This window comes from Salmo salar, chromosome ssa11 (genome assembly GCF_905237065.1).
Source record: "Salmo salar chromosome ssa11, Ssal_v3.1, whole genome shotgun sequence".
NCBI lineage: Eukaryota > Metazoa > Chordata > Actinopteri > Salmoniformes > Salmonidae > Salmo > Salmo salar.
In genome coordinates this window covers 109,360,863-109,379,417 of record NC_059452.1, presented here as the reverse complement: position 1 = coordinate 109,379,417, position 18,555 = coordinate 109,360,863, and the positions used below count along the sequence as shown (strand labels likewise).

General features: G+C 42.7%; 1 protein-coding gene across 3 annotated transcripts in view; it reads left to right on the top strand.

Annotated features, from left to right (window-relative positions):
* pigs (phosphatidylinositol glycan anchor biosynthesis, class S) overlaps window positions 1-18,555 on the top strand; it is a 30,599-nt gene that overhangs the window by 1,843 nt on the left and 10,201 nt on the right. For 2 of the 3 annotated variants that reach the window (XM_045690279.1, XM_045690280.1), the window contains 6 exons: window positions 1,650-1,789; window positions 4,491-4,602; window positions 6,475-6,564; window positions 6,679-6,770; window positions 7,298-7,538; window positions 11,514-11,771. In XM_045690279.1, coding sequence (XP_045546235.1) covers window positions 1,650-1,789; window positions 4,491-4,602; window positions 6,475-6,564; window positions 6,679-6,770; window positions 7,298-7,538; window positions 11,514-11,771 — 933 coding nt within the window. The remainder of the gene's footprint in view (window positions 1-1,649; window positions 1,790-4,490; window positions 4,603-6,474; window positions 6,565-6,678; window positions 6,771-7,297; window positions 7,539-11,513; window positions 11,772-18,555) is intronic. The other variant, XM_045690281.1, reaches the window with a different exon arrangement.

Sequence of the window (18,555 nt, the reverse complement as noted above, 5' to 3'; positions counted from 1 at the left end):
CTTTCTGCTCTTTTTCAAACCAGTATCTCTATTTGCACATCATCATCTGCTCGCACATCATCATCTGCTCATCTATCACTCCAGTGTTAATTTGCTCAATTGTAATTACTTCACTACTATGGCCTATTTATTGCCTTAACTCCTCATGCCATTTGCACACACTGTATATAGACTTTCTTTTTTTCTATTGTATTATTGACTGTACCCTTGTTTATTCCATGTGTAACTCTGTGTTGTTGTCTGTGTCACACTGCTTTGCTTTATCTTGGCCAGGTCTCAGTTGTAAATGAGAACTTGTTCTGAACTGGCCTACCTGGTTAAATAAAGGACTTGTTCTCAACTAGCCTACCTGGTTAAATAAAGGACTTGTTCTCTACTAGCCTACCTGGTTAAATAAAGGACTTGTTCTCAACTAGCCTACCTGGTTAAATAAAGGACTTGTGTGTGATTCCCTGGTAGTCTAATATAATGTGTGTGGATCACTGTGATTCACTGGTAGTCTAATATAATGTGTGTGGATCACTGTGATTCCCTGGTAGTCTAATATAATGTGTGTGGATCACTGTGATTCCCTGGTAGTCTAATATAATGTGTGTTGATCACTGTGATTCCCTGGTAGTCTAGTATAATGTGTGATTCCCTGGTAGTCTAATATAATGTGTGATTCCCTGGTAGTCTAATATAATGTGTGTTGATCACTGTGATTCCCTGGTAGTCTAGTATAATGTGTGATTCCCTGGTAGTCTAATATAATGTGTGATTCCCTGGTAGTCTAATATAATGTGTGTGGATCACTGTGATTCCCTGGTAGTCTAGTATAATGTGTGATTCCCTGGTAGTCTAATATAATGTGTGTGGATCACTGTGTGATTCCCTGGTAGTCTAATATAATGTGTGATTCCCTGGTAGTCTAATATAACGTGTGTGGATCACTGTGATTCCCTGGTAGTCTAATATAATGTGTGTGGATCACTGTGATTCCCTGGTAGTCTAATATAATGGTGTGGCACTGTGATTCCCTGGTAGTCTAATATAATGTGTTCACTGTGATTCCCTGGTAGTCTAATATAATGTGTGTGGATCACTGTGATTCCCTGGTAGTCTAGTATAATGTGTGATTCCCTGGTAGTCTAATATAATGGTTGGCACTGTGATTCCCTGGTAGTCTAGTATAATGGGTGATGTGATTCCCTGGTAGTCTAATATAATGTGTGATTCCCTGGTAGTCTAATATAATGTTCTGTGATTCCCTGGTAGTCTAATATAATGTGTGATTCCCTGGTAGTCTAATATAATGTGTGTGGATCACTGTGATTCCCTGGTAGTCTAATATAATGTGTGTGGATCACTGTGATTCCCTGGTAGTCTAATATAATGTGTGATTCCCTGGTAGTCTAATATAATGTGTGATTCCCTGGTAGTCTAATATAATGTGTGATTCCCTGGTAGTCTAATATAATGTGTGTTGATCATTGTGATTCCCTGGTAGTCTAGTATAATGTGTGATTCCCTGGTAGTCTAATATAATGTGTGATTCCCTGGTAGTCTAATATAATGTGTGTTGATCATTGTGATTCCCTGGTAGTCTAATATAATGTGTGTTGATCATTGTGATTCCCTGGTAGTCTAATATAATGTGTGTGTTGCAGAGCGTCACCGAGGGCGTCTGGCGGCCCTGGCCATAGCAGTGGTGGTGATCGCTGTGGGAGTTCCCTTGTGGTGGAAGACCACTGAGACATACAGGGCATGGCTACCTGTCACCCAGATCAACCAGCTAGCTCAGCTGCAGGTAACACAGCTGTGTGTGAGAGGAGAGAGATATAGTTAACAGAGCTGTGTGTGTGAGAGTTAACAGAGATGTTTTTGAGAAAGAGAGTTAATATAGTTGTGTGTGAGAGAGCGAGCGTTAACAGAGGTGTGTGTGTGTGTGTGTGTGTGTGTGTGTGTGAGAGAGAGAGAGAGAGCTAGTATACAGAGTTTTGTGTGTGTGTGTGAGAGAGAGAGAGCGGTAACGTGTGTGTGTGAGAGAGAGAGCGGTAACGTGTGTGTGTGTGTGTGTGTGTGTGTGTGTGTGTGTGTGTGTGTGTGTGTGTGTGTGTGTGTGTGTGTGTGTGTGTGTGTGTGTGTGTGGGAGAGAGGTAACGTGTGTGTGTGTGAGAGTTAACATACAGTATCAGTCAAAAGTTTTAGAACACCTACTCATTCAAGGGTTTTTCTTTATTTTTACTATTTTCTACACTGTAGAATAATAGTGAAGACATCAAAACTATGAAATAACACATATGGAATCATGTAGTAACCAAAAAAAGTGTTAAACAAATCAAAATATATTTTGGATTCTTCAAAGTAGCCACCCCTTTGCCTTGATGACAGCTTTGCACACTCTTGGCATTCTCTCAACCAGCTTCATGAGGTAGTCACCTGGAATGCATTTCAATTAACAGATGTGCCTTGTTAAAAGTTAATTTGTGGAACTTTTCCTTAAAAAAAACATAAACAATCTGACCCATCTTAACACAATACCCCATAATGACAAAGTGAGGATGTGTTTTTCAAAATGTTTGCTAATTTATTGAAAATGAAATGCAGAAATATCTCATTTACATAAGTATTCACACTCCTGAGTCAATACTTTGTAAAAAGCACTTTTGGCAGCAATTACAGCTGTGAGTCTTTCTGGTTAAGTCTCTAAGAGCTTTGCACACCTGGATTGTGCAGCATTTGCCTATTATTCTTTTAAGAATTCTTCAAGTTCTGTCAAATTGGTTGTTGATCATTGCTAGACAACCATTTTCAGGTCTTTCCATTGATTTTCAAGCAGATTTAAGTCAAATCTGTTTTAGGTTGTTGTCCTGCTGAAAGGTGAATGAATCTCCCAGTGTCTGGTGGAAAGCAGACTGAACCAGGTTTTTCTCTAGGACTTTTCCTGTGCTTAGCTCCATATCTTTTATTTTTTTTATCCTGAAAAGCACCCCAGTCCTTAACGTTTACAAGCATACCCATAACATGATGCAGCCACCACTTGAAAATATGGAGAGTGGTACTCAGTAATGTGTTGTGTTGGATTTGCCCCAAACATAACACTTTGTATTCAGGACAAAAAGTTAAGTTCTTTGCCAATTTTTTTGCAGTATTACTTTAGTCTCTTGTTGCAAACAGGATGTTTTGGAATATTATTATTCTGTACAGGCTTCCTTTTCACTCTGTCATTTAGGTTACCATTGTGGAGTAACTACGATGTTGTTGACTTTTTTATTTTATTTTTGACCAATCTACCAATAGGTGCCCTTCTTTGCGAGGCATTAGAAAACCTCCCAGGTCTTTGTGGTTGAATCTGTGTTTGAAATTCACTGCTGGACTGAGGGACCCTACAGATAACTGTATGTGTGGGGTACAGAGATGAGGTAGTCATTCAGAAATCATGTTAAACACTATTCTTGCACACAGAGTCCATGCAACTAATTATGTGACTTGTTAAGCAACATTTTCACTCCTGAATGTATTTAGGCTTGCCATAACACTTATAGACTGAAGATATTTCAGCTTTAAATTTATGAATTTGTAAACATTTGTAAACAACAAACATAATTCCACTTTGACATTAGTTTGTAGGACAGTGAGAAAAAAAAATCTCAATATAATCCATTTTAAATTCAAGCTGTTACACAACAAAATGTGGAAAAAGTGAAGGGGGTGTGAATACTTTGAAGGCACAGTACAGTGTGGAGTAGACCTTAGCAGCAGGGATGAGTCAAAAGGGTCCATACAGATAGTCTAGGTGGCTATTTGGTGAACTATTTAAAAAAATGTTTTACCTATTGCAGCTTTATCTAACTATTTATCAGTCTTATGGTTTGGGGGTAGGAGCCTTTTGGTCACAGACTTGACGCTCCGGTACCGCTTGCCATGCTGTAGCAGAGAGAACAGTCTATGAATTGGGTGGCTGGGGTCTTTGACAATTTTTGAGGGCCTTCCTCTGACACCGCCTGGTATAGAGGTCCTGGATGGCAGGAAGCTTGGCCCCAGTGATGTACTGGGCTGTACGCACTACCCTCTGTTGCGCAGTACGGTCAGATGCCGAGCAGTTGCCATAGAAAGCCAGTCAAGATGCTCTCAATGGTGCAGCTGGAGAACTGTTTGGGGATCTGAGGGCCCATGCCGAATCTTTTCAGCCTCTTGAGGGGGAATAGGCGTTGTTGTGCCTTCAAGACTGTGGTGGTGTGTGTGGACCATGTTAATTCCTTAATTGTGTGTGTGTGTAGGTTAACAGAGTGTGTGTGTATGTGCAGGTTAACAGAGTGTGTGTGTGTGTGTGTGTGTGTGTGTGTGTGTGTGTGTGTGTGTGTGTGTGTGTGTGTGTGTGTGTGTGTGTGTGTGCGCAGGTTAACAGAGTGGGTGTGTGTGCGCAGGTTAACAGAGCTGTGTGTGCGCAGGTTAACAGAGCTGTGTGTGTGCAGGTTAACAGAGCTGTGTGTGTGTGTGTGTTACAGCTACAGTTGAGTGTGGAGGTAGAGGTGGTGTTCTCTAGAGGAACTCTGACAGCTGAACACCAGAAGAAGGTTGATCCCACACACACACGCCTGGAGGAGCACCCTGTGGACGGTGAGAGGGGAGGGCTGGTTCTGGAGATACTGGGAGGGGAGGGCTGGTTCTGGAGATACTGGGAGGGGAGGGCTGGTTCTGGAGATACCGGGAGGGGAGGGCTGGTTCTGGAGATACCGGGAGGGGAGGGCTGGTTCTGGAGATACCGGGAGGGGAGGGCTGGTTCTGGAGATACTGGGAGGGGAGGGCTGGTTCTGGAGATACCGGGAGGGAGGGCTGGTCTGGAGATACCGGGAGGGAGGGCTGGTTCTGGAGATCCGGGAGGGCTGGTTCTGGAGATACCGGGAGGGGAGGGCTGGTTCTGGAGATACTGGGAGGGGAGGGCTGGTTCTGGAGATACCGGGAGGGGAGGGCTGGTTCTGGAGATACCGGGAGGGGAGGGCTGGTTCTGGAGATACTGGGAGGGGAGGGCTGGTTCTGGAGATACCGGGAGGGGAGGGCTGGTTCTGGAGATACCGGGAGGGGAGGGCTGGTTCTGGAGATACCGGAGGCTTTCTGGAGAACCGGGAGGGGAGGGCTGGTTCTGGAGAAGAGGAGGGCTGGTTCTGGAGATACCGGAGGGGAGGGCTGGTTCTGGAGATACCGGGAGGGGAGGGCTGGTTCTGGAGATACTGGGAGGGGAGGGCTGGTTCTGGAGATACCGGGAGAGGAGGATCTATAAGGCTGCTATACTAAGTCTAATGATATTACTGGTTATTATAATAATGACAATAACAAGGAGATCAAGAAAAATGAGCATTATTATTATTATTATAAATATTATATTTCTGACAATTTGGAACAGTGTAAACAACAGTAAATAAACTATAAACAATACAAGAGAAGCTATTCTAACACAAAACAAAAAGTAAACCTTTATTACAGCAAAGACTAAAAACAGCCACATTTGTGAGCTTGTTTATCCAACATGTTGTAGTTGTGTGAGTCTTGGTGCTCAGGGAATCAGTAGGCTATTAAACAAACACTCAAACAGGCAGCAGAAGTAGGATCTGTCTTATTTCTGTAGAAAAATATGGATGATTTATAAAGCCAGGCACATTTAACAGTTAGGCTACTGATTATAGACCTAATTAAGTTATGGTTTTCTCTTTCCTCACTTTTCTTAGACAATTTAAGGAAAGGGCTGTTTTCTCGTCTCCTAACTCCACTGCTGCCTCCACCGCATTGTTCTCAACACCAATATGCTGGTTAACTTTCGCTGTTATGCACATAACTACATGTTCTAGGAAAAGGTGCCAATTCAACAGCACACTGATGTGTTTCAGAACCATGGACAGTGACCACTATCCAGCACGGGATCAAATAATATTTATTAATGTTGCACCATTGTTACGTAATATAACATGTGGTAATATAACATGTTGTTATGTAATATAACATGTTGTAACCTAATATAACATGTGGTAATATAACATGTTACGTAATATAACATGTTAATATAACCATATACAATTTCAGTAGCACATCTTAGACTGATGGACTGTGCCATGTCCTCCACAATGGATCAGTCCACTCAGACAGGAGCCAATCAGACAGGTGTTTTGTGCGTCATTATTTTTTTTGCTACCGTCTGACTAAATCTAAATCTCAGTCGACCAACAGCCGATCAATCGAAATGGGGTCAGCCCTACTGAATATTAACCTCTCTCTCTCTCTCTCTCTCTCTGTCTCTCTCTGTCTCTCTCTGTCTCTCTCTCTCCCTCTCTCTCTCTGTCCCTCTCTCTCTCTGTCCCTCTCTCTCCTCCCTTTCCACCTCCCTTTCCACCTCCCTCCCTCTCTCTCTGTCCCTCCCTCCCTCCCTCCCTCCTTTCCCTTTGTCTCTCTCTCTCCCTTGCCTCCCCTCTTTCCCATATCCTCCCCCTTCTCCTCCAGAGACCACAGGGTTGAGTTACAGGTATGAGACTAGATACAGGACAGCTACCATCATGGAGGAAGATGCCCTGAACCAGCCCACTCCTGCAGGTCAGTGGCTGCCTTCAGCTTATCAGCTGGGTGTCGTTTCTTCAGATCAAGAATAGAAACTGTCATTATTTATCATCTCTCTCCTCTCGCTCCTCTCGGCCCCCCCCTCCCCAGAGACTGATCAGTCTCTTCATCTGCTCAGCGAGAGCCCCTGTGGCTCCGTGGTCATCTATGTCGTCCCAGAATCCTCCACACTGCTACCTGAGGTGAGAACACAAATACGTAATATTGATTATCTTGAATGTGCGTTTGTCTATAATATTGTGTGTGTGTGTGTGTTTTATATACAGTACCAGTCAAAAGTTTGGACACCTACTCATTCTAGGGTTTTTGTATATTTTTACTATTTTCTACATTGTAGAATAATAGTGAAGACATCAAAACTATGAAATAACACATATGGAATCATGTAGGAACCAAAAAAGTGTTAAACAAATCAAAATATATTTTATATTTGAGATTCTTCCAAGTAGCCACCCTTTGCCTTGATGACAGCTTTGCACACTCTTGGCATTGTGCTATTTCATAGTTTTGATGTCTTCACTATTATTCTACAATGTAGAAAATAAAGAAAAACCCATGAATGAGGTGTGTCCACATTTTTGACTGGTACTGTATATATATATATATATAAATGTTTTTTTATTTTTAAATGATTAATGACATTTTTTTACCTTTTTATTTAACTAGGCAAGTCTCAGTTAAGAAGAAATTCTTGTAATTCTTGTTCCAGGGTGTGAGTGTGTACGTGGGTCAGAGGCGGACGTCGTTGTTGCGTGCGGGGAGGCCGATGAGACTGGGCGTCGGCCTGAAGGAGGTGCTTGCCCACCTGGAGACCCAGGTACAACAGGTTCTCAAGGTCATGTCATTCAGCCACAGTGACATCACCGCTGCCCTTAGCGACCGCGTCCGCCTCGACTACAGTAGCAGGGACGGTCTGGTCGACAGCATGAGAGCCTTCAAGTCCAGCCCAGGTTAGTCCTAACCCCTAGTCCAGCTTAGTCCTAACCCCGAGTTAACCCTAGTCCAGGTTAGTCCTAACCCCTAGTCCAGCTTAGTCCTAACCCCGAGTTAACCCTAGTCCAGGTTAGTCCTAACCCCGAGTTAACCCTAGTCCAGGTTAGTCCTAACCCCTAGTTAACCCTAGTCCAGGTTAGTCCTAACCCCTAGTTAACCCTAGTCCAGGTTAGTCCTAACCCCTAGTTAACCCTAGTCCAGGTTAGTCCTAACCCCTAGTTAACCCTAGTCCAGGTTAGTCCTAACCCCTAGTCCAGGTTAGTCCTAACCCCGAGTTAACCCTAGTCCAGGTGTGTCGATGTGCTTCAACTTCATAGGATAATAAATCCTCTAGCTGCTGGGACATTAGTGTCAAGTGTGTTTCTATTCTAACTCACACAGAAGAGAGGAGGTCCTCATATTCGAGTTCAGCTAACTTGTCCGACTGGGCAAAATTGTGTTGGTTATCCATTTCCAGTGTGCCCGTCGAGAGGGGTTTCTTGCCCCAAAACCGGCCCGCCCAAACGCAAGTTAATTCGAGGCAAATTATTGTGTAGCAATAGACTTTTCATTTATTTTTATCGTCCACGGAAACCTTGGTACACCCCTACCTTTATCATCCCATCACATGACTAAAGAATCAGATGCACCAAAACAGGTGATGCTTAGAAATCATTAGAGCAACGTGGTAGGTCCAGCCTTCCATGAAGATCAGAACCTGGGTTTGGATTGGTAGGGTCCAGCCTTCCATGAAGATCAGAACCTGGGTTTGGATTGGTAGGGTCCAGCCTTCCATGAAGATCAGAACCTGGGTTTGGATTGGTAGGGTCCAGCCTTCCATGAAGATCAGAAACTGGGTCTGGATTGGTAGGTCCAGCCTTCCATGAAGATCAGAAACTGGGTCTGGATTGGTAGGGTCCAGCCTTCCATGAAGATCAGAAACTGGGTCTGGTTTGGTAGGGTCCAGCCTTCCATGAAGATCAGAACCTGGGTTTGGATTGGTAGGGTCCAGCCTTCCATGAAGATCAGAAACTGGGTCTGGTTTGGTAGGGTCCAGCCTTCCATGAAGATCAGAACCTGGGTTTGGATTGGTAGGGTCCAGCCTTCCATGAAGATCAGAAACTGGGTCTGGATTGGTAGGGTCCAGCCTTCCATGAAGATCAGAAACTGGGTTTGGATTGGTAGGGTCCAGCCTTCCATGAAGATCAGAACCTGGGTTTGGATTGGTAGGGTCCAGCCTTCCATGAAGATCAGAACCTGGGTTTGGATTGGTAGGGTCCAGCCTTCCATGAAGATCAGAAACTGGGTCTGGATTGGTAGGTCCAGCCTTCCATGAAGATCAGAAACTGGGTCTGGATTGGTAGGGTCCAGCCTTCCATGAAGATCAGAAACTGGGTCTGGATTGGTAGGGTCCAGCCTTCCATGAAGATCGGAAACTGGGTTTGGATTGGTAGGGTCCAGCCTTCCATGAAGATCAGAAACTGGGTTTGGATTGGTAGGGTCCAGCCTTCCATGAAGATCAGAAACTGGGTCTGGTTTGGTAGGGTCCAGCCTTCCATGAAGATCAGAAACTGGGTCTGGTTTGGTAGGGTCCAGCCTTCCATGAAGATCGGAAACTGGGTCTGGATTGGTAGGGTCCAGCCTTCCATGAAGATCAGAAACTGGGTCTGGATTGGTAGGGTCCAGCCGTCCATGAAGATCAGAAACTGGGTCTGGATTGGTAGGTCCAGCCTTCCATGAAGATCAGAAACTGGGTCTGGTTTGGTAGGGTCCAGCCTTCCATGAAGATCAGAAACTGGGTCTGGATTGGTAGGGTCCAGCCTTCCATGAAGATCAGAAACTGGGTCTGGATTGGTAGGGTCCAGCCTTCCATGAAGATCAGAAACTGGGTCTGGTTTGGTAGGGTCCAGCTTTCCATGAAGATCGGAAACTGGGTCTGGATTGGTAGGGTCCAGCCTTCCATGAAGATCAGAAACTGGGTCTGGATTGGTAGGGTCCAGTCTTCCATGAAGATCAGAAACTGGGTCTGGTTTGGTAGGGTCCAGCCTTCCATGAAGATCAGAAACTGGGTCTGGATTGGTAGGGTCCAGCCTTCCATGAAGATCAGAAACTGGGTCTGGTTTGGTAGGGTCCAGCCTTCCATGAAGATCAGAAACTGGGTCTGGATTGGTAGGGTCCAGCCTTCCATGAACATCATAAACTGGGTCTGGTTTGGTCTTAAACATACAGGTGTGTGGTAACATGTTATGCCAAGACCATAAGAGCTCTCTGAGGCCCTCAGAAGGAAGATTGTTGAGGCCCATTAGTCCGTGGAGGAGTTTCAGAGACATTTCCAAGCAATTTGAGGTCAATCATTCCAGTGTCTGAGTGATCATGTATAAATTGAGAAAATTCCACACCACTGGAAGTCTGGAAGTCCCACCAAATTCAGCCCAAGAGCTGACCGAAAGATGCAAAAATAAATCTCTAAGAACTCCGGGGTAACATCAAGGGATCTACAGGCATCTCTTGCCACAATCACTGTTGAACTGCATGAGTCAAGTGTCAGAAAGAGACTTGGTCTACATGAGAGGTCAGGAAGGAAGAAGCTTCTGCTCTCAAAAAAAAAAAAAGAATCACGGCTGTAGTTTGCCAGACAACACCTGGGTGAAGAACAATGTGCTCTGGACAGACGAGTCAAAGGTGGAGTTGTTTGGCTACAATGCCAGAAGTCATGTTTGCTGAAAACAAAACACTGCCTTCGAACAGAAGAACCACACGCTGACCATAGAGCATGCTGCCTCAGGGCCGGGTCAGCTTGCCATCATTGAGTCAACCATCAATCCACATTGTACCAGAGAATACAGGAGGAGAATGTGAGGCCATCTGTCAAAAAGCTGAACCCAAAATGGATCTTGCAACAGGACAATGGTCTAAAACACAGGAGCAAATCCACAACAGAATGGCTCAAACATAAGAAATGGAGGGTTATGGAATGGCCGAGTCAAAGCCCAGATCTCAATCCTGTAGAAATGGAGGGTTGAAGGGGGTGCTAGTGTAATGATTCTCAGGGGTTTAGATGGTAAAGTGATTCTCAGGGGCTGTAGATGGTGTAATGATTCTCAGGGGGTGTAGATGGTGTAATGATTCTCGGGGGTGTAGATGGTGTAATGATTCTCAGGGGTTTAGATGGTATAATGATTCTCAGGGGTTTAGATGGTATAATGATTCTCAGGGGTTTAGATGGTATAATGATTCTCGGGTTTAGATGGTACAATGATTCTCAGGGGTGTAGATGGTACATTGATTCTCAGGGGTGTAGATGGTACATTGATTCTCAGGGGTGTAGATGGTACATTGATTCTCAGGGGTGTAGATGGTACATTGATTCTCAGGCGGTGTAGATGGTACATTGATTCTCAGGCGGTGTAGATGGTACAGTGATTCTCAGGCGGTGTAGATGGTACAGTGATTCTCAGGCGGTGTAGATGGTACAGTGATTCTCAGGCGGTGTAGATGGTACAGTGATTCTCAGGCGGTGTAGATGGTACAGTGATTCTCAGGCGGTGTAGATGGTACAGTGATTCTCAGGCGGTGTAGATGGTACAGTGATTCTCAGGCGGTGTAGATGGTACAGTGATTCTCAGGCGGTGTAGATGGTACAGTGATTCTCAGGCGGTGTAGATGGTACAGTGATTCTCAGGCGGTGTAGATGGTACAGTGATTCTCAGGCGGTGTAGATGGTACAGTGATTCTCAGGCGGTGTAGATGGTACAGTGATTCTCAGGCGGTGTAGATGGTACAGTGATTCTCAGGCGGTGTAGATGGTACAGTGATTCTCAGGCGGTGTAGATGGTACAGTGATTCTCAGGCGGTGTAGATGGTACAGTGATTCTCAGGCGGTGTAGATGGTACAGTGATTCTCAGGCGGTGTAGACGGTATAATGATTCTCCATTCTCTCCCCCCCCTGCAGGTTATGAAATAACCTTCAGCCTGTTGAACCCTGACCCTAAGTCTCACCATCTGCACTGGGACATAGAGGCAGCAGTCCAGAGTTATATCCAGCCTCTCCTGTCTAAGCTGGCCCCGGTGGCCGACTTCAGTCTGGACTCACAGATCCTCTACTACGCTGTCCTAGGGGTCAACCCACGTTATGACCCCTCCCTCAACGCCTACACGCTCAACGCCGACAGCCTGTCTCACGTCATTAACCCCGTAGAGGCCAGGCTGGGTGAGAACACGCACACATATAGCTAACGCTAGGTACGGTGCATTCTGAAAGTATTCAGACCCCTTGACTTTTTCCACATTTTGTTACGTTACAGCCTTATTCTAAAATGTATTAAATCGTTTTTTTCCCCCTCGTCAATCTACACACACAATACCCCATAATGACAAAGCAAAAACAGGTTTTTATAAAGTGACTAGACAACAGGATAGATAATAGACAGTAACAGCAGTATACTGTAGGTAGGGGTAAAGGATAGATAATAGACAGTATACTGTAGGTAGGGGTAAAGGATAGATAATAGACAGTAACAGCAGTATACTGTAGGTAGGGGTAAAGGATAGATAATAGACAGTAACAGCAGTATACTGTAGGTAGGGGTAAAGGATAGATAATAGACAGTAACAGCAGTATACTGTAGGTAGGGGTAAAGGATAGATAATAGACAGTAACAGCAGTATACTGTAGGTAGGGGTAAAGGATAGATAATAGACAGTAACAGCAGTATACTGTAGGTAGGGGTAAAGGATAGATAATAGACAGTAACAGCAGTATACTGTAGGTAGGGGTAAAGGATAGATAATAGACAGTAACAGCAGTATACTGTAGGTAGGGGTAAAGGATAGATAATAGACAGTAACAGCAGTATACTGTAGGTAGGGGTAAAGGATAGATAGTAGACAGTAACAACAGTGTACTGTAGGTAGGGGTAAGGGATAGATAATAGACAGTAACAGCAGTATACTGTAGGTAGGGGTAAAGGATAGATAATAGACAGTATACTGTAGGTAGGGGTAAAGGATAGATAATAGACAGTAGCAGCAGTATACTGTAGGTAGGGGTAAAGGATAGATAATAGACAGTAACAGCAGTATACTGTAGGTAGGGGTAAAGGATAGATAATAGACAGTAACAGCAGTATACTGTAGGTAGGGGTAAAGGATAGATAATAGACAGTAACAGCAGTATAGTGTAGGTAGGGGGATGGATAATAGACAGTAACAGCAGTATACTGTAGGTAGGGGGATAGATAATAGACAGTAACAGCAGTATACTGTAGGTAGGGGGATAGATAATAGACAGTAACAGCAGTATACTGTAGGTAGGGGTAAAGGATAGATAATAGACAGTAACAGCAGTATACTGTAGGTAGGGGTAAAGGATAGATAATAGACAGTAACAGCAGTATACTGTAGGTAGGGGTAAAGGATAGATAATAGACAGTAACAGCAGTATACTGTAGGTAGGGGTAAAGGATAGATAATAGACAGTAACAGCAGTATACTGTAGGTAGGGGTAAAGGATAGATAATAGACAGTAACAGCAGTATACTGTAGGTAGGGGTAAAGGATAGATAATAGACAGTAACAGCAGTATACTGTAGGTAGGGGTAAAGGATAGATAATAGACAGTAACAGCAGTATACTGTAGGTAGGGGTAAAGGATAGATAATAGACAGTAACAGCAGTATACTGTAGGTAGGGGTAAAGGATAGATAATAGACAGTAACAGCAGTATACTGTAGGTAGGGGTAAAGGATAGATAATAGACAGTAACAGCAGTATACTGTAGGTAGGGGTAAAGGATAGATAATAGACAGTAACAGCAGTATACTGTAGGTAGGGGTAAAGGATAGATAATAGACAGTAACAGCAGTATACTGTAGGTAGGGGTAAAGGATAGATAATAGACAGTAACAGCAGTATACTGTAGGTAGGGGTAAAGGATAGATAATAGACAGTAACAGCAGTATACTGTAGGTAGGGGTAAAGGATAGATAATAGACAGTATACTGTAGGTAGGGGTAAAGGATAGATAATAGACAGTAACAGCAGTATACTGTAGGTAGGGGTAAAGGATAGATAATAGACAGTATGCTGTAGGTAGGGGTAAAGGATAGATAATAGACAGTAACAGCAGTATACTGTAGGTAGGGGTAAAGGATAGATAATAGACAGTAACAGCAGTATACTGTAGGTAGGGGTAAAGGATAGATAATAGACAGTAACAGCAGTATACTGTAGGTAGGGGTAAAGGATAGATAATAGACAGTATACTGTAGGTAGGGGTAAAGGATAGATAATAGACAGTAACAGCAGTATACTGTAGGTTGGGGTAAAGGATAGATAATAGACAGTAACAGCAGTATACTGTAGGTAGGGGTAAAGGATAGATAATAGACAGTAACAGCAGTATACTGTAGGTAGGGGTAAAGGATAGATAATAGACAGTAACAGCAGTATACTGTTGGTAGGGGTAAAGGATAGATAATAGACAGTAACAGCAGTATACTGTAGGTAGGGGTAAAGGATAGATAATAGACAGTAACAGCAGTATACTGTAGGTAGGGGTATAGGATAGATAATAGACAGTAACAGCAGTATACTGTAGGTAGGGGTAAAGGATAGATAATAGACAGTATACTGTAGGTAGGGGTAAAGGATAGATAATAGACAGTAACAGCAGTATACTGTAGGTAGGGGTAAAGGATAGATAATAGACAGTAACAGCAGTATACTGTAGGTAGGGGTAAAGGATAGATAATAGACAGTAACAGCAGTATACTGTAGGTAGGGGTAAAGGATAGATAATAGACAGTAACAGCAGTATACTGTAGGTAGGGGTAAAGGATAGATAATAGACAGTAACAGCAGTATACTGTAGGTAGGGGTAAAGGATAGATAATAGACAGTATACTGTAGGTAGGGGTAAAGGATAGATAATAGACAGTAACAGCAGTATACTGTAGGTAGGGGTAAAGGATAGATAATAGACAGTAGCAGCAGTATACTGTAGGTAGGGGTAAAGGATAGATAATAGACAGTAACAGCAGTATACTGTAGGTAGGGGTAAAGGATAGATAATAGACAGTAACAGCAGTATACTGTAGGTAGGGGTAAAGGATAGATAATAGACAGTATACTGTAGGTAGGGGTAAAGGATAGATAATAGACAGTAACAGCAGTATACTGTAGGTAGGGATAAAGGATAGATAATAGACAGTAACAGCAGTATACTGTAGGTAGGGGTAAATGATAGATAATAGACAGTAACAGCAGTATACTGTAGGTAGGGATAAAGGATAGATAATAGACAGTATACTGTAGGTAGGGGTAAAGGATAGATAATAGACAGTATACTGTAGGTAGGGGTAAAGGATAGATAATAGACAGTAACAGCAGTATACTGTAGGTAGGGGTAAAGGATAGATAATAGACAGTAACAGCAGTATACTGTAGGTAGGGGTAAAGGATAGATAATAGACAGTAACAGCAGTATACTGTAGGTAGGGGTAAAGGATAGATAATAGACAGTAACAGCAGTATACTGTAGGTAGGGGTAAAGGATAGATAATAGACAGTAACAGCAGTATACTGTAGGTAGGGGTAAAGGATAGATAATAGACAGTAACAGCAGTATACTGTAGGTAGGGGTAAAGGATAGATAATAGACAGTAAAAGCAGTATACTGTAGGTAGGGGTAAAGGATAGATAATAGACAGTAACAGCAGTATACTGTAGGTAGGGGTAAAGGATAGATAATAGACAGTATACTGTAGGTAGGGGTAAAGGATAGATAATAGACAGTAACAGCAGTATACTGTAGGTAGGGGTAAAGGATAGATAATAGACAGTAACAGCAGTATACTGTAGGTAGGGGTAAAGGATAGATAATAGACAGTAACAGCAGTATACTGTAGGTAGGGGTAAAGGATAGATAATAGACAGTAACAGCAGTATACTGTAGGTAGGGGTAAAGGATAGATAATAGACAGTAACAGCAGTATACTGTAGGTAGGGGTAAAGGATAGATAATAGACAGTAACAGCAGTATACTGTAGGTAGGGGTAAAGGATAGATAATAGACAGTAACAGCAGTATACTGTAGGTAGGGGTAAAGGATAGATAATAGACAGTAACAGCAGTATACTGTAGGTAGGGGTAAAGGATAGATAATAGACAGTAACAGCAGTATACTGTAGGTAGGGGTAAAGGATAGATAATAGACAGTATACTGTAGGTAGGGGTAAAGGATAGATAATAGACAGTAACAGCAGTATACTGTAGGTAGGGGTAAAGGATAGATAATAGACAGTAACAGCAGTATACTGTAGGTAGGGGTAAAGGATAGATAATAGACAGTAACAGCAGTATACTGTAGGTAGGGGTAAAGGATAGATAATAGACAGTAACAGCAGTATACTGTAGGTAGGGGTAAAGGATAGATAATAGACAGTAACAGCAGTATACTGTAGGTAGGGGGTAAAGGATAGGTAATAGACAGTAACAGCAGTATACTGTAGGTAGGGGTAAAGGATAGATAATAGACAGTAACAGCAGTATACTGTAGGTAGGGGTAAAGGATAGATAATAGACAGTAACAGCAGTATACTGTAGGTAGGGGTAAAGGATAGGTAATAGACAGTAACAGCAGTATACTGTAGGTAGGGGTAAAGGATAGATAATAGACAGTAACAGCAGTATACTGTAGGTAGGGGTAAAGGATAGATAATAGACAGTAAAAGCAGTATACTGTAGGTAGGGGTAAAGGATAGATAATAGACAGTAACAGCAGTATACTGTAGGTAGGGGTAAAGGATAGATAATAGACAGTAACAGCAGTATACTGTAGGTAGGGGTAAAGGATAGATAATAGACAGTAGCAGCAGTATACTGTAGGTAGGGGTAAAGGATAGATAATAGACAGTAACAGCAGTATACTGTAGGTAGGGGTAAAGGATAGATAATAGACAGTAACAGCAGTATACTGTAGGTAGGGGTAAAGGATAGATAATAGACAGTATCAGCAGTATACTGTAGGTAGGGGTAAAGGATAGATAATAGACAGTAACAGCAGTATACTGTAGGTAGGGGTAAAGGATAGATAATAGACAGTAACAGCAGTATACTGTAGGTAGGGGTAAAGGATAGATAATAGACAGTAACAGCAGTATACTGTAGGTAGGGGTAAAGGATAGATAATAGACAGTAACAGCAGTATACTGTAGGTAGGGGTAAAGGATAGATAATAGACAGTAACAGCAGTATACTGTAGGTAGGGGTAAAGGATAGATAATAGACAGTAACAGCAGTATACTGTAGGTAGGGGTAAAGGATAGATAATAGACAGTAACAGCAGTATACTGTAGGTAGGGGTAAAGGATAGATAATAGACAGTATACTGTAGGTAGGGGTAAAGGATAGATAATAGTCAGTATACTGTAGGTAGGGGTAAAGGATAGGTAATAGACAGTAACAGCAGTATACTGTAGGTAGGGGTAAAGGATAGATAATAGACAGTAACAGCAGTATACTGTAGGTAGGGGTAAAGGATAGATAATAGACAGTAACAGCAGTATACTGTAGGTAGGGGTAAAGGATAGATAATAGACAGTAACAGCAGTATACTGTAGGTAGGGGTAAAGGATAGATAATAGACAGTAACAGCAGTATACTGTAGGTAGGGGTAAAGGATAGATAATAGACAGTAACAGCAGTATACTGTAGGTAGGGGGATGGATAATAGACAGTAACAGCAGTATACTGTAGGTAGGGGTAAAGGATAGATAATAGACAGTAACAGCAGTATACTGTAGGTAGGGGTAAAGGATAGATAATAGACAGTAGCAGCAGTATACTGTAGGTAGGGGTAAAGGATAGATAATAGACAGTAACAGCAGTATACTGTAGGTAGGGCTAAAGGATAGATAATAGACAGTAACAGCAGTATACTGTAGGTAGGGGTAAAGGATAGATAATAGACAGTAACAGCAGTATACTGTAGGTAGGGGTAAAGGATAGGTAATAGACAGTAACAGCAGTATACTGTAGGTAGGGGTAAAGGATAGATAATAGCCAGTAACAGCAGTAGGTAGGGGTAAAGGATAGATAATAGACAGTAACAGCAGTATACTGTAGGTAGGGGTAAAGGATAGATAATAGACAGTAACAGCAGTATACTGTAGGTAGGGGGATAGATAATAGACAGTAACAGCAGTATGTGTGTCAGTATGGAAGTACTGGTCTGGTGGGATAGTGTCATTTCTAGGGGTGTAATGGTTCACCAAACACCACGGTTTGGTACCTATTGGGGTTTTTGGGTCACGGTTAATAGATTATATAATGTAGGGCCCTAGGAAATCACTACCCCAGGAATAGATTATATAATGTAGGGCCCTAGGAAATCACTACCCCTGGAACAGATTATATAATGTAGGGCCCTAGGAAATCACTACCCCGGGAATAGATTATATAATGTAGGGCCCTAGGAAATCACTACCCCAGGAATAGATTATATAATGTAGGGCCCTAGGAAATCACTACCCCAGGAATAGATTATATAATGTAGGGCCCTAGGAAATCACTACCCCGGGAACAGATTATATAATGTAGGGCCCTAGGAAATCACTACCCCGGGAATAGATTATATAATGTAGGGCCCTAGGAAATCACTACCCCGGGAATAGATTATATAATGTAGGGCTCTAGGAAATCACTACCCCGGGAATAGATTATATAATGTAGGGCCCTAGGAAATCACTACCCCGGGAATAGATTATATAATGTAGGGCCCTAGGAAATCACTACCCGGGAATAGATTATATAATGTAGGGCCCTAGGAAATCACTACCCCGGGAATAGATTATATAATGTAGGGCCCTAGGAAATCACTACCCCAGGAATAGATTATATAATGTAGGGCCCTAGGAAATCACTACCCCCAGGAATAGATTATATAATGTAGGGCTCTAGGAAATCACTACCCCAGGAATAGATGATATAATGTA